This window comes from Cinclus cinclus, chromosome 23 (assembly GCF_963662255.1).
Source record: "Cinclus cinclus chromosome 23, bCinCin1.1, whole genome shotgun sequence".
Taxonomy (NCBI): Eukaryota; Metazoa; Chordata; class Aves; order Passeriformes; family Cinclidae; genus Cinclus; species Cinclus cinclus.
The window spans coordinates 5869650-5896141 of NC_085068.1; the positions used below are offsets into that span (position 1 = coordinate 5869650).

At 45.0% G+C, this 26492-nt stretch overlaps 1 protein-coding gene across 1 annotated transcript in view; it reads right to left on the minus strand.

The window, feature by feature from the left end:
* Positions 1-26084, minus strand: part of PRDM16 (PR/SET domain 16) — a 190621-nt gene extending 164537 nt beyond the window's left edge. The window contains exon 1 of the mRNA XM_062507508.1: positions 24997-26084. Coding sequence (XP_062363492.1) covers positions 24997-25323 — 327 coding nt within the window. The 5' untranslated portion in view covers positions 25324-26084. The remainder of the gene's footprint in view (positions 1-24996) is intronic.
* Positions 26085-26492: the final 408 nt, after the last annotated feature.

Genomic DNA, 26492 nt, shown 5'->3' on the forward strand with positions numbered 1-26492 from the left:
TGGGATAGTGGAAGGTGTCCCTGCCATAGCAGGGGGTGGCACTGGATGTTTTTTAAGGACCCTTCCAACCCAAGCCATTCTGGGATCCTGATTCATCCTCATCCTGAGCCTTTATTCCCAGCACAAGTTCCTCACACCTGTGTGGTACAGTGGGGGCTGGGGGGGTTCAGGGGTTCCCCAGATGATCACAGAGGGATCACAGAGGGGTTCACCCCCCCGTGCAGCTCTCAGGGCTCTGTGTGTTCCAAGGGAAGCAGAGGACGAGCCCAGGTCCCTCCTGAGCGCTGCCCTCCTCCTTTTTCCTCTTCCGTGCCCCCCTCCCACCGTCCCTGCCACCCCCTCACCTCCTCCCCAAGCACCAACTAAAAAAGGGAAAGAATGAGAAAGTGAGTACTGCGGGGCTGGCACTGCAGACAATGTCTGTCTTGTGTGAGTAATTTAGCACTATGGCCAGTCAATCTGGTTTCTGGGCCCGATGCCCTGACCCTCTTTAGAGCCGCTCTCTCTCTCCAGCACAGTGTGAAACGTTTCCTTTCACAGCACTGACACTTTGCAGATTGAGACGTCAGGCCTGTCCAACTGCAGCAAATTAGCAATTTTTCTTTTACTAATTGGAAATAAAAATGTTTGCTAAGGGAATAATTTGTAGGAATGCAGTGTTAGGTTTCCGGCTTTTTATAAGGATGCTTTAAACTTTATCCATGTGCACTTTCCTTCTGTTTTGATGCCTTGCACTGTAAATTTTAATAGCTTACTTGACTGTTAACTTTACAGTCTCAGCCTTCCAAAGGATTAAATGAAGTTTCTAATTTATCTTCCTCTCTAAGGCAGCAGGATCTTCTTAAAGCCGTGCCCAGCACTGCTCACCCACTTCTCAGTGAGAAGAGAAAGGGGACACAACTTCAAAGGGTTAAAACCCTACACGGGGATGTGGCATCTGGATGAACCTCGGGCAGGCGATTTGTTTGCAGAGCCTTCAGCTCACAGCTCCCAAAGTTCCCTCGGAGAGTGGTGCAGAGAGATGGGCAGCAGATTCAGGAAAGCTTTCCAGCTTTAAATCTGCCAGGAACGGGCAATTCTGTAATTGTGAGTCTGTGCTTTAGGGATGTGCTGGGCTCAGGCAGGGAGTGGCTTCCCTTCTGTCCCTTCAGCTTTGCACTAATTCAGCTTTGGCCATTCCATGAGGAAATATCAATAATTTGGGGCAGGGTTTGGTGGCGACAGTGTCGTGATTTTTTAACTTTCACATGCCAAAAAAAAAAAAAAAAAAAAAAAAAAATTTCTGGGAGCAGCTTGACCTATTGGATCCTAAAATCCCTGCGGTTCGCTAGGCATGCAAAGAACAACCAGGAAAGATTCTTCACGTGCAAAAACCCCAAAGGTTCTTCAAGGGAACAGGATCAGGAAAGAGCCTCCAGGAATCTAGAAAACCCAGATAAGAAACCAGAAGTGAAAACAAATGCCCTTTTGCTGAAATCCAATATTTTAGCCTAATGCCCCTGCAATTCCTGAGGCATGTAATGTCTTCCTGCACGGCACTCCAGTGGTACATTAGCTCCTGTAACAATGCCAGCACATAAAGAGTTACTGTTCTTTCCCCCCTGCACCCCCCACCCCCCCATAAAGCATTTGACAGCCATGCCTAATAATTCTTTCTGGTGTGGTTTTTCTTTTTCTTGATGTCTTTATGTGAATATGAAGCCGGAGTGAAAGGCTTTGGGTGACCCCTGTGAGAGAGAAAAAGTATGAACTACAGAGCAAAAGAGTGAGATATAGACTCCCTGCCGAGCCCTCGGCATCTTCTCTGGCAGCTCACAACTTGGCTTCAGAGGGCCTTTGTGAGGGAAAAAGGACTCTTCTTCACTCAGGCTGTGACAATAGGTGTTTTGTCAGCGAGGGACAGGATAAAAAGCAGGGGGTGGGAGGCGAGATCATCATCGGCCAGGGGCTCGCCTTTGGGGCCTGCAGATGTTGGAAGGAGGATGATTTATTGCTCCAGTGTCCTCAGTGGCATTTGGCCACCTTCCCAGAGCCCAGGCTTGGTGGCAGGGAGGGTGGGAGGGAGGGAGAACAGCACAACGAGCCATCTCCAAACCTTCTATGGGCAAAGTGTGCTGGGGGCTGTGGGAGGGGGCACGGCCGGGCTGGGAGAGCCATGGAGGGAATGAGTGATGGAGCAGCCATTCCCAAAGCTATGTATTCAAAATTTATTCTATATATATTAAAATAGGCCTATTTTAAATTTCCCCACTCTAGAAAGCCCAGCCAAGAGCGGTGCAGAGGTTACCTGGGCATGGACAATGAAATCCCAGGATGAACTTTTGTGCTGGGAAGAACCCGACCCAAATTCACCGTCGTCATCCCAAACCTCAAACTGAGAAGTTTCGGGGTGTGGGCGTGCAAGAATGACCCTTCCACAGCTCCCAAGAGGGGTCACTGTATTTCTGCATGGCTGTGCCTTCGTTCATTCCCTAATGAAGGAATGAGCAGAGCCAAGGTGCAAAAATTCCTGCCTGGGCTCTGCCCCTGGCTGGCTGATCCCAAAGCCAATCTGGTTTGTGAGTGAATGGGAGGGAAGGAGGGATCTGCTGCCTCCTGCTCGCCCAGGAACTCCAGAAAGGCTTGGAAGCAGTGAAGGAGGATTTATGCAAATCAGCTGAGAAAGGGAACCACTATTCTGGATGTCTCTCCATACCTTAAAAAAAAAAAAAAAATCCCAGACCCGTTTGAAGTCTGCCCACTGCTCCATATATCCAGTATATTGAAATGTATCCCAGATCACTGAGCCAGGAAATCCTGGATAATTTCCAAGAAGAAGGAATCACAGCCTAGCAAGAAATACACACCAAGACAGTGTATTGCCAGCAGCTTGATTTAGGACTTTTGCTCCAGCTCCTTCCTTCTTTTAATACACAGTTTTCCACCACACTTTCTATATAAATACTCTATCCTATGGCTGACAGCCTCTCATAGTAGATTTATCCATTAGTGGATTTACTAAAAATATTTCCTACTGAAACAAGGACAAATACTTCACCTCAGCAAAGGACAAATCCAGAGGCAGCATTAAAATCAAGCCCAGTAAATCCTAGACAAGATAGATGCAACGAAAAGCTTCGAGAGTCACCGTGGACACAAATTCCAGGCAGAAAAATTATTTTAAAATTAACAAACAAATTCTAAAAGTGGAAGAGCGACTGAAAAAGGGCATGAGAGAAAATGCATCAAACCCCTAAAATGAGGCACAAAGATGCTTAACAAACCCCTCTGTGAAGAGCCCTGTTTGTCTCAGCTGCCAGGACCCACCAGCACCTCTTAGCATGAAATCTCCAAACGCTTCCCCAAGTTCCAGACACACTTTCCTGCATGTGCTCAAAACTGTTATAGCCATTTACAGAAGGAAGTGAAGCATTCAGAGGATAAGTGACACGTCCAAGGTCACACACAGAGTCAACTGCAGAGTCAACAGAAGAGCAAGGAGAGCTTTGCCGAAAATCCCTTGGCTTTGACTGCCAGACAATGGCTCCCCCTCCCACGTAATCAACCAGTTATGGAAAGGCATAAATGCATATTTGCAGGGCTAAATATGTTCACTTGAGAATAAAAATGTTTGGATGATTATCTATAAATTATCTGACATTCTCCAGACCGCTCCGGTTTGGAAGTTGGATTGAAATTTGATGAATTACAAGCACGAAACAAATGTTAGAGGAGAAGCTTTGCTTTGACTGTGTCTCTGGGCCTCTGCAAAAAAAAAAAAAAAACCAAAAAACAAAAAAACAACAAAAAAAACCAACAAAAAACCCCAAAAAATAACAAAAAAAACCCACTGGAAGAATGGCAGGGATACACCAAAAAATACAATCCCCATGGAGCTAAGTTTCCAAAATCTCCCAAATTATTATTTCGCTGATTTCAGATTGTTTATCACTATTGGCATTTAATATTCCACTACTGATCTTGCCACAAAGTGATTTTTTTCTTTTTTAATTAAAAGCAATAACTACAAAGTATGAGCAAAGAAAAAAAAAGTCCATCTTGGAGAGAGAATAAATTTCCTCTGGACTTTCACAGGCTGTCAGGTCCCAAATATCTCCCATTTCCTGATGACATTATTAATGCTGGTCTAGGAACTCTTCCATAGTTTGGGAGCCGTAATTAAAATAACTGAGCTGCTTTTTTCATTTCCGTTTTTTCAGGCTGTGTTTGTCCATGTTCTTGCACACCCAGATTCTCCTTATTTGTGGCAGCAAAGCCTTTACTCTCCATGGTGTTGAGCTCTTCAGCTCCTGAGGGATGTCATGGGACTGGAAGTAGAATTTATGTCAAACTCCCCTGCAAGGGAATGCACTGCTAAAAGCTGGCTTTGTCTCGTTTGTATTTTTTTTTTTTTACAAAGCAGTGTTTGGGCTATAGACATGGATAATTCTGCATCTTGAATGCTTTGCACCAAATTGCCACATCAGCACTAAATACCTCCACTTAATTTTTCATTTGGACCCGATGAAACATTTTTTCCCATGGAAGGAAAAGTCTGGTCTTTGTGATCGTGGCACTGCCAGCCCAAGTTACAGTAAAGGTTAATCACAAACAAGAGACAAGTAAAGTAGACAAAGAGCATCATACACTTCACTTTTCAATGGATGTTTTCATAAATGTATGAATAATTTAAATTATCATTGCCGAGTATTTATTCGAGTGTTTCAGGGGAAAAAAATGCCTCCTCTTTTTTTTTTTTTTTTTTTTTCTTTCCCCTCCTTGATTCTTTTCATTTCTGTCTCATCTCTTTTATGTGCTGCATCGGCTGTTTTCTTGCCATCTGAATCAGTTTTTTGGAACAATGGGATGTATGAGGGCTGAGGGGGCAGTGGAAGAATACAGCCCTTGTTGTACACTCTGTGACTTGACATTGATTAATGAGGGTGCGGACATGGGCAGAATTTGATAGAGAGAGAAGGGGAAATTGGAGGACCTGAGGGCACCAGAAGGAGGAGGGCAAGGAGATGACAGAGAGGACCAGAAGGATGCCAGTGACTGCACAGCGAGTGGTGGAAGTCACCCCATCCTGGGCCAGAGACCTGGAATGGGGCAGAGACACTTCCACGACAGGAGAGTCTCCCCTCACAGTCACAGGGGCAGTTCAGGGAGCATCTCACTCCTCTCCAGGTTTATCCTGCACAGCAAGACCTGCTGTGCCAACATAACCCTTTGTCATGTGAACATTTGCCCCAAAAATGTCCTCAGAAACTCCTTCCCCTCTTCTTCCCCTCATTCCTCAGTCTCCACCCTGTCGGTTTAACTCCAAAACCTGAACATACAGAGGTTACAACTTCCCTGCAGGAGCCTAAAACCCTGTGCTGAAACTACCCTGAGATCCAGACCTTGTGGATGCAGGGGAGGAACAGATTGGTAGCACTTTGGAGAGAGAGAAGTCTCCTAAATCCTATTCTTGCAGTTGTATTTGTGTCTCTTGTTTTGTAATGTGAATAAGATGCCGGTCAGAAAAGAGTTTGCACACTGATAAACTAGAGAAGTTTCAGGAAAGTTGAAAGTTTGGTGTGGTTTTTAAATGACTTTTTTTAAAAACCCACCTTGTCCCTTCATAAGTAGAGGTCCAAAATGAGCTTAACCATTTGGTGAAGTTGTAGAACGACAAGGTGTTCCTTGCTGGGTGGTTCAGGTTTAATGAAGCCACCAGGTTCTCTTTACTTGTATTAAACCAAAAAAAAACCAGTTTGCTGTAAAATAGAAAAACTCAGAAAGAAGAACAATAACAAGTGACTGCAATCCTTTAGGATCCAGTTCCTGAAGTAACCCAGAAAAAGATGGAGAGAAACACCTTACAAGACCATGTAGTGACAGGACATGAGGGGATGGCTTCAAACAGAGAGAGAGAGTGAGTTTGGATTAGGGATGAGGATGAAAATCTTCCCTGTGAGGGTGGTGGGGTGCTGGAACAGGGAGGTGGTGGTTGCCCCATCCCTGGAAGTGTCCAAAGCCAGGCTGGACAGGGCTTGGAGCAACCTGGGATAGTGGAAGGTGGCCCTGCCCATGGCAGGGGTGGAAGGAGATGAGTTTTAAGGTCCCTTCCAACCATTCTGGGTCTTTCCCACCTTGCTCCAGGACTGGCTGTGAGTTTTCCCTGCTGCTGGTTTGCTGAGCTGGGAACTGCAGGGGTAAAGCTCTGGGACACAAGGTGAGCCACATTTCCCTTTCCAGCATGTGGGCCACAGGTTGTGGGTTTGCTGCTGCTGGTCCTTCAAGGTGCACCTGAATAATTCTGAATCAGGACTTAGGTCTGGCTGGCAAGACCTGCCCTCTGCAGAGAAAGATCAAACCTGCTGGCTCAGACAGGTCCCCAAAGTGCTCAGAAGCCACCTGAAAGCTTCACACTTCCCTGTGTGACATGTCAGGAGCAGGAGAACCACCACAGCTGCTCTGGCAGGGAATTACAGCACGTTTGGTACCCCTGTAAAGGCAGGACCTAGGATACAGTTTGTAACTACTGCTATTAAAAACATCTCTGTAATCCTCCTGGTCAGAAATCTTTACAAGCCCAACTTCTGATGGAGCCTGGAAACGAAGCTGCACTTTCAGAAATTTCAACCACAAGGAGAGAGAGAGAGAGAGAGAGAATCCATCTAAACTAGCCTGTTCTCAGACTCAAATTCAAATTGTTTCGCCTCTCTGCAGCGCCCCAGATAAATTCCATATCTGGCAGCCCATGGACTGTTCATGTGCTAATCCCACTCAGACCCTCATTCAGGGCTGGTCTCTTTTGCATAAAACATTAAATGTTGGTTTGAGGGGACAGTTGTCCCTGCCCACTGTGTGGGATCTCTCCCCACCAGCCTCTGGCCACTCCAACCCTGTGTCATTTTCCCAGAGTGAAAGATCCTGGGTCTGCTGTGTGTGAATATAAAAGGAACACAGAAAAGTCTCACTGATGAGCACAGAATCTGCTCCCTGTCTCCCCTCTGCCCTGACCACCACCACCAGCTTTAATTCCTCACCCAAAGAGCACCACGAAAATCCTGCTCCTGGCTTAGGTTCACGCAACCCGTTTGGGATTTCTGGGTGCAGAGGCAAAAGCAACGACCTGTCCCCTAACATCTGGCTGAGAACGAGGTCTCAGACTTTTTCTCTGAGCAGACTCTTCCAGCCTTCCCCTTCCTCCCTCCTCTTTGCATCCAAGACAAGTGGCCCAGTGATCACCTGCAATGGCAGCCCCAGAGGGTGACCTGAGCCCTAGAGCTACTGCTGGAACAAATGAGAGAGCTTAACTAGAGCAAGACTGGCATAAAAAGGAAAGGGGAAAAAAGAGAGGAACAAAGATTCCGTCCAATTTGCTCTTTTGGGCATTGTAAAAACTGGCCTGTTTCCCAGTATATCACTCTGCCATTGAATAAGGTCAATTGCAGAGCAGTTCTTCAGTCATCCTGATGGGTTTTCATGAGAAAGTGAATGGAGTGCAAATTAGCCAAAGTCGTCACAAGCTTTTTTACTGTCACTCCAAGCCTGACAGTCCAAAGGAAAATGAGGATTAATAAATCTAACGAACTTTCTCCATTATCCAAGCCAGGTTAGGAAACTATTTATTGTCTCTCTTTTTCTGTGTTTCATCCATTTCGCCTACTGTGGTGAAGCATTTGGAGAAGAAAGGAACAACAGCCGCACGCACACACACGCTCACACACAGCCCCAGAGCTCAGCCCCTCCAGAGCCCAGCACAGCCATGGCCACAGCACAAAATAAAGGCACTGCCAGCAAGAAAACCAAGTTTTAAAAATAACTCTGCCTCGTACACACCGCGCACCGTTTTAGACGAATCCTCGTAATAGCTCATTCCTGTTAATTAATATGTGCTCAGAGTGTTGAACGTAAATATTTTATGGGAGAAAGAAGTGCTGCTAGTAAAGCTTTAAAATTGCCCTTTTTTGAGGGCAGAAAATAAGTTTCAAGTGAAAGGATTAGTTTCAAGTGAAAGGAAAAGGTTTTTTTTTTGACAATTATATCCACGTGCGAAGTGGATTTTAGTGCAGCTTCAGTAATTTTTTTTTTTCAGTAGTTACTGAATAGACACAAATCTTTCCTAATTCATAAAAAATAATTTGTACTTGAGTAGCTTCTAAAACTTGCTTAACTTAGAGAACTGCCTGAAGCATTCCCAGAGAACAGGAGGTCACACAGAAGGCATGCAAAGGCCCCTAGGAACCATTTAGGCATTTTGGGTTGGAAGTTTGGATCTGTGTGTATGTTTATGCAGATATTTATGGATTTAAATCAGGATAATGAAAATCTGTCCAAGTTCACAGCTGGGCAACACGTTACCCACGTAACTCCTATACACTTCAACTTCTACGTACTTTTCCTTCAACATTCCCAAAGTCCTTAAAAACTTCCCTGAACGAGGCCTTGTGCTGCCCGAAAATAGATGTTTGAGCTGTCAGAATTCTTGTTTTCAGCACCAATTAAAGGCATTTCCCATTTGCAGCAAACCAGGTGGAGAAAAGGAGACAAAGGGATCAGTCCCTTGCTCCTGTCCTTTGCAATAAATGCCTGAGAGGAGACAAAATTGCAGGTTTCTACTGTAATTTCAGCTAAAAGTGATCAACCCCCCCTGTTTCTGAGGATTTGGAATACAGTAATGGTGGGAACAAGCAAAATGTACAATACACAAAATTTGGTACCTGGATCCTCATTAAAATCCCCCTGATATTGTGAACAAGGACAAAGATGATGAGGGAACATTGAACTGCTCACACGAAACCGGCCAATGGCTTTTTAAAAATAAAATGCTGGACTTCAACACTGGCTACAGCCAAAAATTATCCCATTTCCCCTCTTTCTTCCAGTAACCATGAAAACTTATTTCAAATCGTGCTTCATGTTGGTGCTGACAATGAGTTATTCCTCTCCCAGCAAAATCTCCTAAACGTTCTTCATTAATAACCAGGAAGAAGTTCAATAGACAAAACATAAGGTTTAATTGTGGAAGCTACTCAAAAAAAAAAAAAAAAAAAAAAAGCTTTGATTTCTTCCATCTTTCTTTTACACAATAGAAAAAATCATAGCCAAAGAAAAATCATTAAATACCTGTTTGGTATTTAATCCTCGTGGATGCAGTGGGTGATAAACCAGGGGAAAGCCAACTCCAGGAGTTTGTTTCAACACTTTGTTTTCAGCTTTTCTGTGGAGACACCCACCAGAATAAATTCCACCTGAGGAAGCTCATGCTCCTGTCTGAGCAACCGAAGAAAAATTGTTGAGCATTCAGAGCAATCTGGGCTTTGTTGAGATTTCCCTTCTCCTACTTTTACAGTCACATGTCATTCCGTTTAATACGAGAGAAAACTTTCCTGACCAGCTAAATTATGCCATTCGAGACGTTAAGGAAAACACACGTACCCTGAAGTAAAGGTAAAATTATGCTGCAATCATCAAATCAGCCTTCTCTTCTTTATCCCATCTGTATATTCTCCTTGGGAAAGCTGGAGCAGGGGCTCCACGAGCAGCACAGCCCTACCTGCCTGCCACTGCAATTGCTGGTATTTTAATCTCATCAAAGAATCGGAGTTTTTCTTCCTGCTGTTTTGACTTTGCTGTCTCTTAGCCCTGTCACATTCACTAGTTTTGAATAAGTGCAGAACTTGCATTTACAGAATTTGCAATCTGCGAGATTGTTTAAGTGATTTATCAAATACTTTGATTGAACACTTATTGCTGCTCCAGTTCTGAATCTCATTTACATTGACTGGGCTTGACATAAGCCTTTGGAGTGAACACAGAAACGAATCCAGGCTCTGGCAGGTACAGCACGAGGGGGAAAAAGTTCCACTTCCAGCCCCAGCACTTCTGGAATTACACCCTGATAAAATCAGTGCTCTCCATTCCTTATTAAGCATTTTGTGTCAGAGAAAACCACAGTCAGATGGATTTTATCTTATTGGCGATGCAGCACAACAGCTCTGAAAGTTGGTTCAGAAAACACAGAGCATCCCCCAGGCTTCTAAACCAGAAAATGTGACTTTTCTCTCAGTGAAGATGAAGGGCCCAGACCTTTGGCAGGCTCTGCTTAGCCACAACCATCACTTAAATCACTTTGCACTCACAGACAACGCTCAGACCAGAGGAAGGCTGTAAGTTCTGAAATACCTAAAATATTGGAAAAATGGTGATTTTTTATTTTTTTGGTCATCAGATAGGTGATGCACCTTTGAGGGATTCTAAGCAAGTTTGGAGCAAATGGATTTGAAGGTCTACAGAGACAACACCCAAAGGGATTCAGCAAAACTCTTCTAAATTAGAACTCATTGCACCCCAGACAAACAGTGGAAGGCTCAAGGCTTCTGCTCCATGGAGGCATTTCAATTTAACTGCTTGTGTTTTAAATTCATGCAATTCCCTCTTTTTTCCTAGGTTTGTGTGGAACAAACAGAACCTCCAAGACCACGTGCTGCCTGCCACATCCCTTCCCATGGGAGAACCACTTAGAAACAAAAACTTAGCCACGATTAAAAGCACAGGAATGCTGCAATAAATCACAAATTACACCAAGAGCCAGGGTGGATTCCAGGCACCTGGGATTCCGAGGGGATCAGGTACAGTGTTCACTGTGAGTAACAAGCAGGCAGAGGTAGAAGGAATGAAGAGGATTTCAGAGAAATCAGAGATTAAATGAAACGGTCCTGAGGCTTTTTGGCTAAATCTGTTGTCTTTCAGTCTCATGGCATTTTCAATGCTTCCTCCAAACTCATGTGGGATAATGCACTCCCAAAAAGTAGCTCTAGGTATGCACATTCTTAAAATCAACCACTCAACACGCATCCAAATAAAAGTGAGCTTTCCTCCCCATTTTCCCCAAGAAAGGAAGCTCAGAGCCCTTTTATGCATTGTGAATGGCCCACCTAATTTAGACTGAATTATACCCTAACCTTCATTTCCCCTTTACTTCTTTGCTCCATTCAGCAGTTTCTGACTTCAGTAATTCACTAACAATCCCAGCTGGTCCTTCCCAGCTCCCAGTTCTTTAGCACATTGTCCAAGGAAACTATGTGCTCCCATCTACACTGGTATTCCACTCTCCAATTAACCTACTGCTGAGAGGCTTTACCCCTTTCCACCATCCATTCCTCTGCACAGACATTTATTATTATTTTTTTAACCTTTTACTTCTTGAATTAAAGTGCAGGAGATCCCTTCCAGGTGAGAAGGTGTTAAATTTATTTGCTGAAGGTTACTCAGGAAGACACAACCCAGGATGAGAGTGAGAGCCCTGAAAGAAAAACCTGCTTGATCTCCAGCTCTTTTCAAAGCTGAGTGTTAAGGCACAGATGTTTAAGGTAGAAGTAAACAAATAACAAAAGAATTTCCACACTTGCTCTGTGACAGGCGTGTTCTTGTTCTGAGCACTGAACCCTGGCAGAGGAGCCAGCTCAGCCAGAGGCGTGGCTGGGCTTTGATGCACACACAGATTGCACTGCTGGAGACAGGGGCATGCATTTGTGTTCTCGTTCTTTCAACGTAATCAATCGGGGCTTTTTTTTAATCACACAGGTTTTTTATCACTATCACACAGTTGATTTTTTTTATAAAATTTTTTTTTATCAATTTTTTTGCCTCGCTTTGGTGGCAGCACAGGAAGGTCTGCAGGCCTGGAGGGTTCCTCTGTGAGAGTTTTGCCATGACTGCAAGAGAGAAGCCTTGATCCATGTTACAGACCTGTTTCACTGATTACCTGACACATAAATACACATCTGTAGGTATAAAACTTTAGTTTCATCTGATCTGGAACAGAGATGAGCCCAGTCATTTGGGTGCCTGATCACGTTACATTTGCACAGATAGAACAAACCAGCTAGAAAATGTTCTGCCCTTTTGGGATAAAGCCAAGGCTTCAACATCTTGGAGTCCCCCTACCCAACAACATTTTACACCCAGAGCTGCCACAGTAAATGTTAATAAATCTCTCTGCATTCAGACTAGAGCCTTGTCTCTCTTATAATGAGGGCGTGCACATCACCCCCGCTGATAAAAAGTGTCCCACCCTTCACCTAAACTCTTACGGTTATCCTAAAAACTCCTTCCTTTTCTAGATTAAGACCACATTTTAGATGACCTGAACTTCCATGTTCACTTCCTGAAACCCATTTAACATTTCCCTCTCTCCCACCGTGCCAAGTGCCTTCTTTCTGGGTACATGGGCCGGATCTCATCGTTGAAAAGATCCCAGATAAACCAAAGATTGGGAAAAATGTAATTACTGGCTATTAAACACCCACCTCCCCCAATTTCTCCCTTTCTTGTACATTTGCTTAGAAGCAAGTGAGCATAACAACATCTCCGTGCTCAGAAAGTGGGGCTGGGAATCAGGCAGTGAGAAAGTCAATATGGAGCAGTGTGTCCATTTGTTTTGATTTATCTCACTAACTTCAATTGACAGTTAATTCATCAGAGAAGGAAAATGCCAGTCTAGTGAAAACACAACTCGTGAAGGAGAGAGAACCGAGTGGAAAACACAGAGTGTGGATAATACAGGTAATAAATTAAAGGATACAGTATCAGTATTTTATCATTCCCATTCTGGATTTGCTATATCCCTACTCTTGCCAATTACAATTTATAGTGAGCAGTAAATTTACACTGATTTATTTCACACACACACATACACTCACACACATGCCCTTTACAAAATGAGGTGACTTTGGAAAACAGGAAAAGACAGAGAAAGGAGTCGCTTTAGCTCAAATTCCTAAATCTGAAATTTCCAGCAGGAGCTACAAACCCCTGTAACAAATCACAGGCAAGATGAGAATTTACACTGAGAACGTTGGCTTGCATCTAAAATCCACAAAAATATGGAAGGGTTGAAAGTGGGATTTGCACCAGTGACACCAGTGCAGGGGGTGGGGATGCACTGGGAGCCTCACATCTCCCTGTGGGCTGATCCATGGTCTGCCAGCCTCACAGGGCTGGTATCCCCCCTTACCCAGGGAAATGCTCCAGGTATTCCCTGGTTTAGCCCCCTGACCCCAGAACTCCTCTCTTGGAGTCATTTGTAATCACCCAGCAACATTTCATTTCTTCCTGCTGGGGGGATTTTTGCCTCCAATGCCCCTCTCTCCCAAAGGATGTTTTTCAGGTTGCCTGACCTTTGGACAACAACAGTGATAATAAAAGATGGAGATGGGATTTGGGGAGGCCGAGAGAGCCTGGCCCAGTTCCACAGTGCTCACCTCACACCCCCTCCGTGCCCAGAGCCATCAGGTAAGAGATATCAGACAGAATATCCCTGCTGGCATGGATGTATGAGTTTGTTTAACTCACGTCATCCCCATCCTCTCCTAACCTCCTGATCTCCTGTGTTCTGGAATTCACCTCTCACTACAAAAAGCAGAACATGCTTGTATTTAATTTAAACACTTTTCCCACTAGGTTCATCAAACGCAAAAGGATCCTGTTCGTTCTTAGACAACAATCCCAGCTTGGAGATTGGACACAACTTGGACTATTCTTCCCTGCATATTCCAAATTAAATTACCTGGTGTTTATTTGACTAGAAGTTAACCTGTGATATTTTTGCCCCATTCACTGAGTTTTCCAGGACTGCTGAACATTTTGGGCACCATTCCTGATGCTGAGCTTCCATCTGAGAAGTGCTCCTCCTCCACTCAGCAGCAAACCCCAATTTCTGCTCCAAAGAGCACAGACAGCTCAACCAGGAGCTAAACTTCCTGCCTTCTTCTTTTTTTCCTTAAATCACCTTCTATGCTTATTAAACCCCAAGCACAGCTGCAGGGGACTAGAAGAAATTAAGCTTTTCTGTCCATTTCCCACAAAACTGGACAATAGCCAGAAATAATCTGTCCTGGCTGAAGCATTTGCATTTTGCCTCCACAACTCTTCAGAAAGGCACCACCTCCATCTCCCTGCCATGCTGCTGAAATTCATTTTGGAGATGATAAAAACACTTAGGAATACCAAAAGATCTTTCACTTCTGAGGGTGGGAGTGTCCATAAACTGAGGTTTGGGACAATGGTTCAGTTGGTGTTTAAGAGATGAACTGACCTCACTTTTAGTTTCAACATGAGTAAACTTGGTGCACGTTATCAACAGTGCAGCACTTTTGAATTGTTAAGCTAAAAACGGGATTAAGCACAATCATCAAAATAAAAAAAAAAAAGTTTTATCAACTCTGAAAATCCTACACCTTTCATGTTACTGGCTAAAGCCTGCAAAGGCACAAATATGGGGCAGGACACAGGAAAGAGAAAGAAATCACAGGCTGAACTTTCACCCAAATGCCTAAATTAAATCATAAGTCTTGCAAAGGTTTAAAGAAGTCTGGATACTTCTGGATAATTCACTGCACTGGGGGGGGGGGTTATTGCTCATAAAGGGAAATACCAGTTATTGCAGTAGGATTTATTGGTATGTGTGGTCCCATAGGCCCAGATGCCAGGCTGTCCAGTGAATGGGGCGACCTCCTTAAAATACCTAAAGAATTATGTATACTGTTCTATTATGAAGGTACACTATTTTGTAATATCCAGGTATAACTCCTTAAAATACCTTAAACCCCTCAAATCATTGCAAAATGTTGATCTTTTATCTGCAGCCTTTTCTGAACACCCTGTGGTTGATGTTCAGCATCACCTGGCAGCGCTACACCCATTTCACAAGCTGGTCCCACTGCACATTTTCACTCAGTGCTGCCACGCCCCCACCTGCAGCTCCACCTTCCTTGCTTTCCAGCAAAACCTGAAACATTCAAAATGTCCTGATACGCCAAAAGTCCAAATAAAATGCTAGAGATGCAAGTTTTAGATGGAGGTGTTTCTGCTCCCTGGCTGGAACCAGCAGTTCCATCAGGATTCCCTGGTGGAACCTGGGTGGTTCCCACCCTGCCAGAGGACACAAGGCACCACCACAGCCCCAGCAACAAAACAACCCAAATCCCTGGGGCTGCACTGAATCCTCCCCCTGAAAAAAGTTTTTAGTCACTCCAAGGAGTGAAACACAATGGCCCAAGTTTCATGGATAAGGATTTCCCCCACTGAGCTGAGCAGGATGTGATTTAGCAGTAAAGTCTCCAAGTTGTCAAATAACCTTTTCCTTCATCGCGTGAAAGACGAGGGAAGCTAAAAGGTGTAAGCAGGAAAACAGAATCTGATGGTTTATGGTGTTTAGGAGTGGAATTATCCAGTTTCACTAAAGCTGCCTGTGTGGCACCGACAGGAAATTCACCCCAGCTACAGCTGACAACTCTCCCCTCCTTCAAGAGACAAATATTTATTCCCCTCCTCACAGCAATTCCTTTAGACTATGGCTGTTATCAGCTACAGGAGAATCATGGGTTTCCTGTTGGGATCTTTGACACCTGCCAAGTTCAATTCAAAAAATTTCCCCTCTTGCAGCCTTAAAATCACACAAGAAAAGTTCTGCCTCTCTGCTGCACCAAAACTCTTTGGATGTAACCCAGTCTTTAAAACTTGCTTTGAATCAATACATTTGGTTTAAATTTGCCTTGTTAACAGCTCTGAAGGATCTGAGCTGTCCCCCTCCCTGCCTGAGGACAGACACAGAGCCCTTGGAAAGGACTGGGGACATTGCTCCACTGTCTGCCTCCGAGGCAGGAGGTTTAGCCAGCTCCTCACATCACTCTTCTTTTCCAAACATTTAGCTGTGGTGGCTCCCCCTCCTCCCCTTCCCTTCCCCTTGCTCCAAGTTTAAGGCAGTTCACCACTTACGGTCATTTACAGCTTACATCCCAGCAAATCCAGAAGGTGTCTGATGAAAAAGAGGGACTAGCCAAGCATCTTAATCCCCCTGTTCATTCATGCTCTCTGTAATGTTCTTTCAGGCCTCTGCTGAGAGACTAGGCTGAAATGAAGGCTGATAAATTAGTCTGGAGGGAAACAAGGCAGATTCTGCTTGTAAAAGGTCATTCCAACTTTGTTCTGGGTGAGGGTTTATCTTGACTGCAGCTGCGACAGACAATGGCCGGGGCCTAAACGGCAGAAATCCAAGCTCTGCTCACAAAATTACTGTGCTGATAAGGGAGAATGGGCTTCAGGGAGATCTAAATGGGAAAAGGGAGGTGGGGGACGAGGGTGAGATGTAGGTATTTTTGAACAGGACTGAGCAGGGATGGCACAATGAGGTGTACGATTCAAGCAGGGCGCTCTCCGAAGGGAAAGGAGCACACGGCTGCCTGGTCAGAGCCAAAGGAGGAAAGAACCTCTCGTGTGTGCTGAGGGAAAGCTCTCGGCTGAACCTGGCCCAGACAGGCTGTAAAATACACCTAACACACAGGTGGATCTGGAAGGTCAGGGCTGCGCCGCTCAGGCATCGCTTCCAGGACAGGCAGGGATTTATTTCCTCAGCAAAATGTGGCCAAGAGCAGACAAAATAAAACCCAGCCAGAACAGGAGAAGGACACTGGGTGAGAACACTCCTCAGTGGAAAACTCTCTGCTTTCTTTGATAGCTTTTTGTGCCTTCCTGGGCAAACAGAGTAAACGATGGCGAGTTGTGACGAGCCACCCCCCAGTCTGCAATTGTGATGGAGTCCCCTGAGAGACGCCCGTCCTTGTGGAACCTGCACGTCCCCAGCAGTGCAGACACAACAAAGGGTCACAGCCCACTGGCACCTCTCTGGAACCCAATGCAGCTCAGACCTGGAGCTGAGACCCCCCCCTGCCTCCAGCACAGGATGGACACGGAGCTGCTGCAGAGAATCCACAGGAGGCTCCAGGACGAGCAGAAGGATGGAGCAGCTCTGCTGGGAGAGAGCTGGGATTGTCCAGCCTGGAGAACAGAAAGTGGCCTAATTGTGGCATTCCAGCACCCTGGAGGGAGCCAACAAAAAAGATGGAGAAGAATTATTTACAAGGGTCTGAAATACCAGTACAAGGGGGGACGGCTTCAAACTGAAAGACAGCAGGGTTAGATGAGAGATTAGGAAGAAAATCCTCCCTGTGAGGGTGGGCAGGCCCTGGCACAGGGTGCCCAGAGCAGCTGTGGCTGTCCCTGGATCCCTGGAAGTGCCCAAGGCCAGGCTGGACAGGGCTTGGAGCACCCTGGGATAGTGGAAGGTGTCCCTGCCATGGCAGGGGATGGAATAAGATGATCTTTAAGGTCCCTTCCAACCCTTCCTAGGATTCCATGATTTTCTTGTCTGTTTGCTTTGAGGACAGAAAGGACCAGGAAACCAGGAGAGCTGCACAACCCAGCCAAGGTGGAGTTTTCACAGGAATGCCTCACAAAGCAGCTGGGCCTTGGTGACAACTGGAGAAAGAGAGCCCATGACTGGGAATAACCCTTCCAAAGACACCCCCATGCCCTGGAAATGCTCCTCCCACCCCAATTGCCCACCTTGCCTGACCCGAGGCCCTCTTCCTGCAGCCCTGGTTCTTCCATTCATGTTTGTAAAAATGACTCAAACTCAGCTTCACACCTTTCCTGGACAAGCAGCCTTTGTTTTGCAAAGATGAGCTCTCTCAGACCTGGGCGGGCCCCGTTTTGCACAGGTCCCAGCACTTTGCTGGGATGGAACGCATGGGAAAAAAAATAATGAACACACAGAAAGAGGAATAATGAACACACAGAAAGAGGAATAATGAACACACAGAAAGAGGAAAGGGTGAATAATTAAGAGCTGTGATAGCAAGTGAAGAACCAAGTCCTCCCATGTCCCACTCCAGAAAAAGCAATAGACACGACCCTTCATTTCCATCCCTAATACAACAAAACTCCCTGGCATTTCCAGAGCCAGACAAGAAGCAGCTGAAGTGCCAAAATGTGTGAAGTCCTAAACCCCAAACAGAGTTAGTCTTGCTACATTTACCAGCTCTCCAGGTCTGTGGTGCTGCTCTGTATTTGCCATAGGAAGAAGAGGACGGTGCCAAATTATGCGGAGAATGTGATTTTCCCACTCTTTAAAAGTAATTAACACAACGTTTTACTTGGGAAAATTCACTGTTGGTACTTCTTTCATGGCCCAGATTGAGGTAAAGAGATTGGATTTAGAACTTTCAGACTTCAGGATCGACCAGGAGCTCAGATGGGGTTTACTGCAGGGTTTGATGACCCTGAGCTCAACCCTGGAGCCCTCAGTGCCCCAGTCCCACATGAACATCTCTGAGCAGTGAGGAGCATGAGGCTGATTCCCAAAAAAACCCAGCAGCCCCCTGAGTGCCTCACACCAGCAGCCTGAAAACCCCAAAATGAGTTCTTTTGCTCTCTCCCACCTTCCCAAACTGCCTGCTTCAGAGCCCATGTATATTTATGGTTTCCCTTATTGATCATTTTACAAAAGCCCTCCGTGTTCCAGGCTCCAGCAGACAGGATTTGCTGGGAGAGGACAAAACCCAGGTTGGGTTTCTCTGCAGGTTAAAATTCCAGAGCAAGAAGCAGTTCACTGACTTCTGCAGGGTTTTGACAATGAAAAAAAAGCTATTTTTCAAACCACTGTGGTCACCACTGAGCTGTTCATGGGATTTTTCTTCTTCTTTCTCCTTTTTGAACGTGTGGCTGATAAAATATTGCTTCAGGAGCTGGTATTCACGGATGGCTCTCAAAGACGAAAGGAAAATATTTATTTCCTTTTTCTGCTTGTGAATCAGAATGTTCTATTTAAAGAAAGTGCCCTCTGCCGGATTGCTCATGAGTTATTACCCCTTATGGAAATAAAGGAGAAATATCAGGAGGTATTCTTAGTCATTCCCTTCCCCTGTCTCTTCTTTTTTTCCCTTAATTCCTTATATACCCATGTTTTAGCCAATGCCTAAGATAGAGCAACTTATCTTGACATTCTTGGGCCAAAAAAAGGCTTTACTTTCTTAACCCTGGTACTGAAGCATTTGGGGAAATGTCCAAAAAAAAAAAAGGGACAAATTTCAGTAATTTCACTTGGATGCCATAAAGGTGCATTTTTCACTTTTATCCAGGGCCGAATTTATTAAATTAACCTCCCCAAAAGGTGGAGCTGCAGACAATGGGGTTTCTCCTGTGATTCCATCAGCTTGTTCCTCTCAATCCCAGGCCAGTCCTTGTAGTTCCTGACATGGTTTTAATTCCAGCCATAGGAAACAGCCCAACAATTGCCAGCACCTGGATCTGACCCTTCCCCTTCCTTGTGGTGGTCCCCTGACACCAGAACAAAGCCCAGATCCTGTAGGGAAAATAAAAATGTTGATGCTGTCCCAGAGCTGCTCCCTGGGAAGGGGGTGGAACTGAGCATGTACAACACTGAGGAACCTCCTCAGCCTAAAAATCTCATTTGAAAATTTAAATATTTAAAGTAATTAAAATTAATTAAACAAAAATTAAATTCTCTAAAATATTTAGAGACCAGGAACTTATTTCTCTTCCTTGAGATTAATTTTTCTTCACTTAAGCGCTGAGTCCAAAGCTTCACTTTGCTTTTGGTCCAAAGCAAAAGGAGTTTTACATCCATGTGCATAAAAATTCCATCTGGGGATGCTCTTAACAATTATTCAGAGTGCTCTGAAATTCTGTTTTCTTCATGAACCCACAGATTCTTTCATTTTCAGAGTGATTCCAGCCTGGCATGTGTGGGAAATTGGGAAGGAGCTTTGCATGGGGGACGTTTATTGTGCAGGTAACACAGAATTTGTGTCCCTGTGCAGGTAGCACACCCAGAATCCCTCAGCCATTTCCCTACAAGAGCAGAGGTGAGGGTTGGAAAACAAAAACAGCAATTCAGGAACTTCTTTTCCCTGAGGGAGAGAAGCTGCTGCAGGAACATCATTCTCCAGGCAAAGGGAAGGGCAGAGAAGAGGAAAATGAATGAATGAGGGAAGGAAAAGGAGCAGGAAATGTCATCACATCCTCACAGAGCCCAGCTGAGAGCCCAGCAAGAGACCTGAGGAGCTTGGGGGATTTCTTTACATTTAAAGGACTCTCACTCCTTTCAGCATCTCTGGCTAGGACAGGACAGACAGCTTCAGCTGGATCAGCTTTTAAAGGGAAATGAAGGAATTCCTCTATGGTCTGAGCTGGGAAACATGACAAAACCATCACGTTCAAGCCGTGCTTACAGGCTCCTTCCTATTTTTATGTTTTTAAAGATAATTTAAAAATACAATTTAATTTCGAAGATATTTTTAATATTTAAATATTTTTAATATTTATCGCATTCAAGGAAATGCAGTATAATTATCCTCCCAGCATTTAAGGCGAGTCATGTAAAGTAAATTTCCCTTGGTACTTTGGAGTATTTCTGAAAAGCAGAGAAAATAAAAAATATTATTTTTCCTGCTAAAAATTTAAATTTTGCAGGAATAGGGAGGTTGGACCTCTGTGAGTCAGTGACATTTTAAACTGTGTTCAGATCCCAGCAGTTTTCCCTGGCCCAGATGTGGAGCCAGGACTCTGTTGCATCCTCAGCTGCTGGCTCCTATTTTTTCCCCAGTTATTTGTCTTCCATGGGATAGGCTCTACCTTCTCCCCCAGGTAGGAAATGAAAGCACTTATTTATTTTTCCTATGTAAAGGAGCAGCCTGGCTCTGACACTTCAGCTGAGAGAAGTCTTTGCGCTTCAGCAAATAACCTCTCTTAAAATATAAATTAAAATATAAATTAAAACAAGCTGCATTTGTCAGTGGTGTTTACCCTGTGAAGCAAACTGAGCTAAAATCATGACTGCCTCCAGATCTCCTACAACCCAGGTGCTAAATTTCCCCCCGGGATGAGATTCTCATTCTTCTCTCAATTAGGAAAATTAACAGCGCCGTGATAAATACCATTATTTATCCAAAGCGATCGAAATCATTATGTAATTATTTTATTTTCATTTTCCTCGGGTCCCAGTGGCCATAAAGCACAAACACATTGTGATTTATTCGGGGTGCTGGCGGTGCTGTGCTCTGTCAGAGGGCAGGGGGGAATGGGAGCAGGAGAAATGCAATCAGGTCACACTCAATAATCACAGGGCTGGTAGGTGGGGGGGTGTCTTTCAAGGCACACACACACACACACAAAAAAAATAAAATAAAAAGGTGAAATGGCACCATCAGCACAGCAGTGTCAGGGAATGAGGGAAAGCACCCAACAGGTCCTGCACAGGAGCCACTGCATCATCCCTGGGAGGGGCAGGGGGCCAGGATTGACACATCTGATTTATTTCTATGAGATGAGCGTGAATCACTCGCTGCCATCCCATGTACAAAAAGCCCTTGGCCGATAGGTGTGGTTTAATTTAAAGAATATTTTTTCAAATATATCCCACAAAGCAAAGCAGGAGGCCAGATAGGAGGCTGTGCTGCAGATAAGGCAGGACACGTGCTCAAACCATCAGCACCCAGCCCTCCTCTCTGCCTGAAAGGAAAACCACCTACAATAAAGATAATTACGTGTCTTTTTTTCAAGGTAGAGCAGCTAAAACACAGCATTCTGCACCCCCGTGGATGTTCTGGGCTACGAATGAGTGAATCTGAAAGTTTCAGTAGCACCGGTCACTGGTGTTACTGGTGTTACACTGGAGCAAGGAGTTCAGATGGAAACAGGGCTGGGCCCGCCTCCAAACACAAACTGAATTTCCTGAGGACTTCAAGGTACAATTCACTGCTCTGTTTCATTTTCATTTTCACAAATCTGCCCTTACTGGACTTTGAAAAGAGAAAGCTCTTTGCTTTCTGCACTGGTAATCCTTGTGCAGAAGAGAAAGATCCATTCTCACATCACAGCCCTCAACAGCACATTTTCCAACCCCCAAAATATCATTTGATTATTTTTTTTTAATGAAAAATCAGAAAGAACTGACATTAATTATGGAGCACGTCCCATATGACAACAAAATCAGTGTTTTGTAGCAAAACTGAGATGTTGCTGAGGAATGGTCACTCTGCAGCCAATTCCACTCCCAGTGAACTCCCATTTTAGTCAAAGCCTGACAATAAATTTCCTGTGATAAAGGGCAGGAACTTCTTGTGCCAAAGGCAGAAGCACTGTTCAAATTAAGGAACTGATGATCCCTAAAAACAACCAAACACAAAGACCAGGTTTTCAGAGTTTGGGGAGTGAGGTGTGAAAAAAAGTGGGATTATCAAGATTATAAACTACAGGAACTAAACTGAGAAATATGAATGGAGAAGCGGGTGAGTGTGAAGAACAGATATCATTCCTGAAGTAAATTCCTAATATGAGAGGCAACTGGAATTTAATAAATTTTACTTGGCTGTAACAAGGAGTTGTGTGGAAGTCTTCCACCAGCATTCAACCCTCAAGCCACTGCATGACAAAACCACAAATTCCAGAGAAATACTGACCAAAAAACCAATGTTAAACTGCAGAAGGAACATTCCTTGTGATCCTACAAATCTCTGATTTGTTGAACTTGAAAGAAACATCTGATCACCACTGAAAAGAAACAGCACATGGAAGCAGAAGCCAATAAGTTACCGGGTGACAAAAATTGCCTCCCCTTTCCCTTTTTTTCACTCATTGCCCATTTCCTGCCTGCTCAATTTTATGAGCAGAGGATCCAAACACATCCCAAGTTACCATTTCCTAATTTGCCATTGGGTAGAGCTGCCTAGAACATCTCAGGGCTTTTCCAACCTTCCACCCCAAGGGAAGGGCTCAGACACAACACCCAGCAGACAGAGCTTATTCCATGAATTCCTGTCCAGCACATGAAGGGATTCATGGATGTTGCTCCCCAATAAAATTCTGAAGGCACTGAATGGAAACAGATCCCTGAAATGTCCTTAAACTCTGTGGGAAATGGGAAAATTCAAGAGGTGCCTGCAAGGACGAGCAGGGAGTGTTGGGGTGGATTTGAGGACACCTGAGGGAGGACAAAGCCTTTCCTTGGAGGTGTGAAATGTCCCTGCCACAACAGGGGACAAAGCAACACTGCTGGAATGGGAGAAGTGCCCTGGAAAGGGGAAGTTTGCTCAGTTACACTACAAAAACAAGGAGTATCACAAAGTCAACGGGATTTGATAAACACAGCTCCTATCAGAGCACACAGAGCAGTGGGGATGTGAGGAACTTTTCTCAAAATCATAAATGTAAATACCAACTTTTATCACAATTATGAAACGCAAGGACGTTTTGCCAAGGTCACAGAAGAAAAGGTTTGCACCGTTCAACTTCTGCCAGCCAATGAGGATTGCACTTTGTTCCTAAAAATCAGCCTTAAAACAAAATAATCAACAAAAATATGCATTGAAACAACAAATGCCACCTATCAATAATTGGGTCGGAAAAAGAGGATTAATCTTTCACACTGCAGCCTACAAATAATTAATATGGCATATTCCTGGAGGAAAATTATCCTTATTTTCAGAGCCACCTGGAAGTGATCAATACCTTCCTCAGGAATCTCGAGCTCCACACACCTAGAGCCCCCCTGAACCAGACCATCTATTGCCAGTAAAATAAAAGGGATTTTTTTCCCCCCCAACCCCCTCCCTTTTGGATGCTCATACAGCAATACCTATCAAATATTCTGCAATGATATCCACAATAGAAGCCAACACCAACAGGAATTCCTGAGGAATGTCATTGGAGGGGAGAGAGGGGATCAAAACTCAGCTGAATTCCCCTCTTTTCCCTGCACTAGGATAGAAGGAAAAGGAAACTCCACTCATTGGTTCAACCAAACTCTGATTTTAGTTCTTCACACACTTCCTGCTGCAGAGCAGCAAAACACAATTGAGTTTCATTCTTAAAGCAGGAGATTTTTGCTGTTTCCTGAACTTCAGATGCATTGAAAAGGTAAACAAAACAAAAACATCTGGGCCCGTTTCTCTGGGCTTCACTGGATCTCACTGCTCACTGATTTCTGACTTCACAATCAAGAGTGCAAATATAATCAGAGACAATTTAAACTGTTAGTGCTTCAGCCTGGCCTTTCTGACCTCTGTTTCTAAGAAAACAAGGTTCTGTCACTGCACTGGTGCTTTTTCCTGGGAAAACCTTACAGGTCCAGCCCTCAGCTGCTTCCCACCCCGTAAATCCTCCAGGATTTTGTGAACCAGTTCACCCCAGTAGTGGCTGATGGAGAAAATGGGAAAAGTCACTGCTTCACCCAGGGAAAAATGAGGGAAAATTCAGCTCCCACTTTTTGGGATAGGCTTCACCTATCCTACAGCAAAATCCTGCCAGGAAACCTCTCTGCCCCCACTGCCCCAGACACAGCCTCATCCTCAGGACAAGATCCAGCAGCTCCCATGGCAGCAGGGGATGGAATGTTGGGGTGGGCACTGGGGCTAGAGGGAAGGAATTATCTATTGGATAATGGACATTGGGATATGGCTGCGACCTCGGAGCAGAAATCCCAGGAGACGCTTCACTGTTAATTAATATTTCAGGATAATTATGGATCTAGGTATTTTCTAATCAAGAATATAGGAGCATAAGAGGCTAAGATGATTTCTGGGACAAGCCCAGAAAAGCAGGGAGAAAGATAACATGGGAGCTGTAGGACAGAGTTTTTTCCTGCTGAAGGCAGGGTTTTGCTCAGCTCTTGGGGAAAAATGACTTTCACATTTCTCCATCTTCACTGCAGCACAAGAACTCGAGAACATCGGGGCTGTTAATGGGTACATGCTATTTTCCCCTGCCCAGTTAATAATGCCTGCACTGCTGACACAGGCTGGGAGTCAAAGGTAACACCCCCAACCACCAAACATGATGCGATTAATCCCATTCCCTCCACGCGACAACTCCCGAACACAATTTGGAAATGACAAGCACTTGATGAAGTGACCTGACATCATTCAAAAACAGACTCCAGAACGGTGCTCGAGCAGTTTTTGTGGGCCAGGAAGTGAACTTAAAAGGGATTTCTGCTGATTTTTTAAATCCTTCAGGTAATGGGGGTGGAAAGTTGCTCAGGGAAACACGGCATCAGCAAAGTCACCACCTCTGTCCCCAGGCCACCAGGGACTCCACTCAGTCCAGGTCCACAAACACTTGGCAGAGAAGACAAAGGAATGTGGTGCCCACATTCCACGTGCTTACCTCCCATCCAAAGTTTGTTTCCTTTAATGTGCTCCTCTGCACTGCCAAATAGGGTCCAAATCTTTCCCCAACTTCAATCTTCTTTTTGGCCCAAATCCCTAGCCCTGCCCCTGGGATCGAAGATTCTCTGAGTTCAAAATCTGGTGGGATTGGAATGTCATCAGGAATGTAGACGGGAGCTTCATAGGGTGAGCCCTCCTTGGGAGTGAAGTCCTCACTGGTGGGGAAGGGTGACGGAGGTCCCACAGGGATGGGGGACATTATACTGTCCTCAGTTTCCTCCTCTGCGCTTTCTCCAGCAAGGAGATCGGGGTCGGTCTCGTACATATTATTTACAATCTCGCTGTCACCTAAAAGGGGAAACAGCAGAACAAAACACACTGAGATACTCACGTGAACATTGGTTAATCTCTCCCTGGGACAAAGTTTTTCTAAGCCAAGCTCGTGCTTTTCTAAAGGATGAAAACCTCGCTCGAGGAACTGAGGTAAGGACACTGCAGAAGTGTGGGGGGCAGGCTCATTGCAGCCTGCTGTGTTCTATGGGATCAGGGATCCTCTGCTGTTTGCACTTCAGTTTTGGAAAGAGGGAAGAAAACACAGAAGAGGTGGTTGAGGTTCTCTTTAGCCACGTCTTGCTTTAACTGGCTCAGTGTATATTTTGTAAAAGAAAAAAAAAAAAAAAAAAAAAAGACCAGAAATAAATTTGGGTAAAATCTAAGTTTGGCAAGACGTGTTTGCCTGGTGTTCGGGGTTCCTGCTCAGTGTGTCCCACAGCAGCAGCTGTGGCTCTGAGCTCCCAGCTCCACCTCAGCCACGCACCCCTGCAGGTTTAACAGAGCATCTCTGCTCTGTAGTCATGGAATCCTGGAGTGGTTTGGCTTGGAAGGGACCTTAAAACCATCCAGTGGCACCCCCTGCCATGGCAGGGCCACCTTCCACTATCCCAGGTTGCTCCCAGCCCCATCCAGCCTAGCCTTTGGACACTTCCAGGGATCCAGGGGCTGTGACAGCTGCTCTGGGCACCCTGTGCCAGGGCCTGCCCACCCTGCCAGGGAACAATTCCTTGCTAATCTCTAATCCAGCCCTACTCCCTGTCAGTTTGAAGCCAATTCCTCCTTGTCCTCGAGTGAAAACCCTGGACACACAGAGGGCAATAGAGTTTGGGGATTTTTTTCCAAGGGAAATCAATTTCTAAGCAAGGCCATTCATGCAATGAAAATGGAACCTTCTCATCCAAACAGCAAAAAAGGGGTGGTGGTGGGCGAACAAAACATGAAAGGGGAAAAGAAAAACACAATTTGTCACCCAGCAGAAGTAGCTGGAGTATTTTGGGAGCAGATTTGCCCTGTCTCCACGAGCCATGAGGCAGCACGGGCGTGCTCAGCAGCTCCCACCACGATAACAAACCCAACAACCGCGGCTTTGTGGGCGCTCCCGGGGGCACAGTTAATGCCTGACCCCTGATGTCACCAGGGGGGAGCAGCACCCCACCAAAA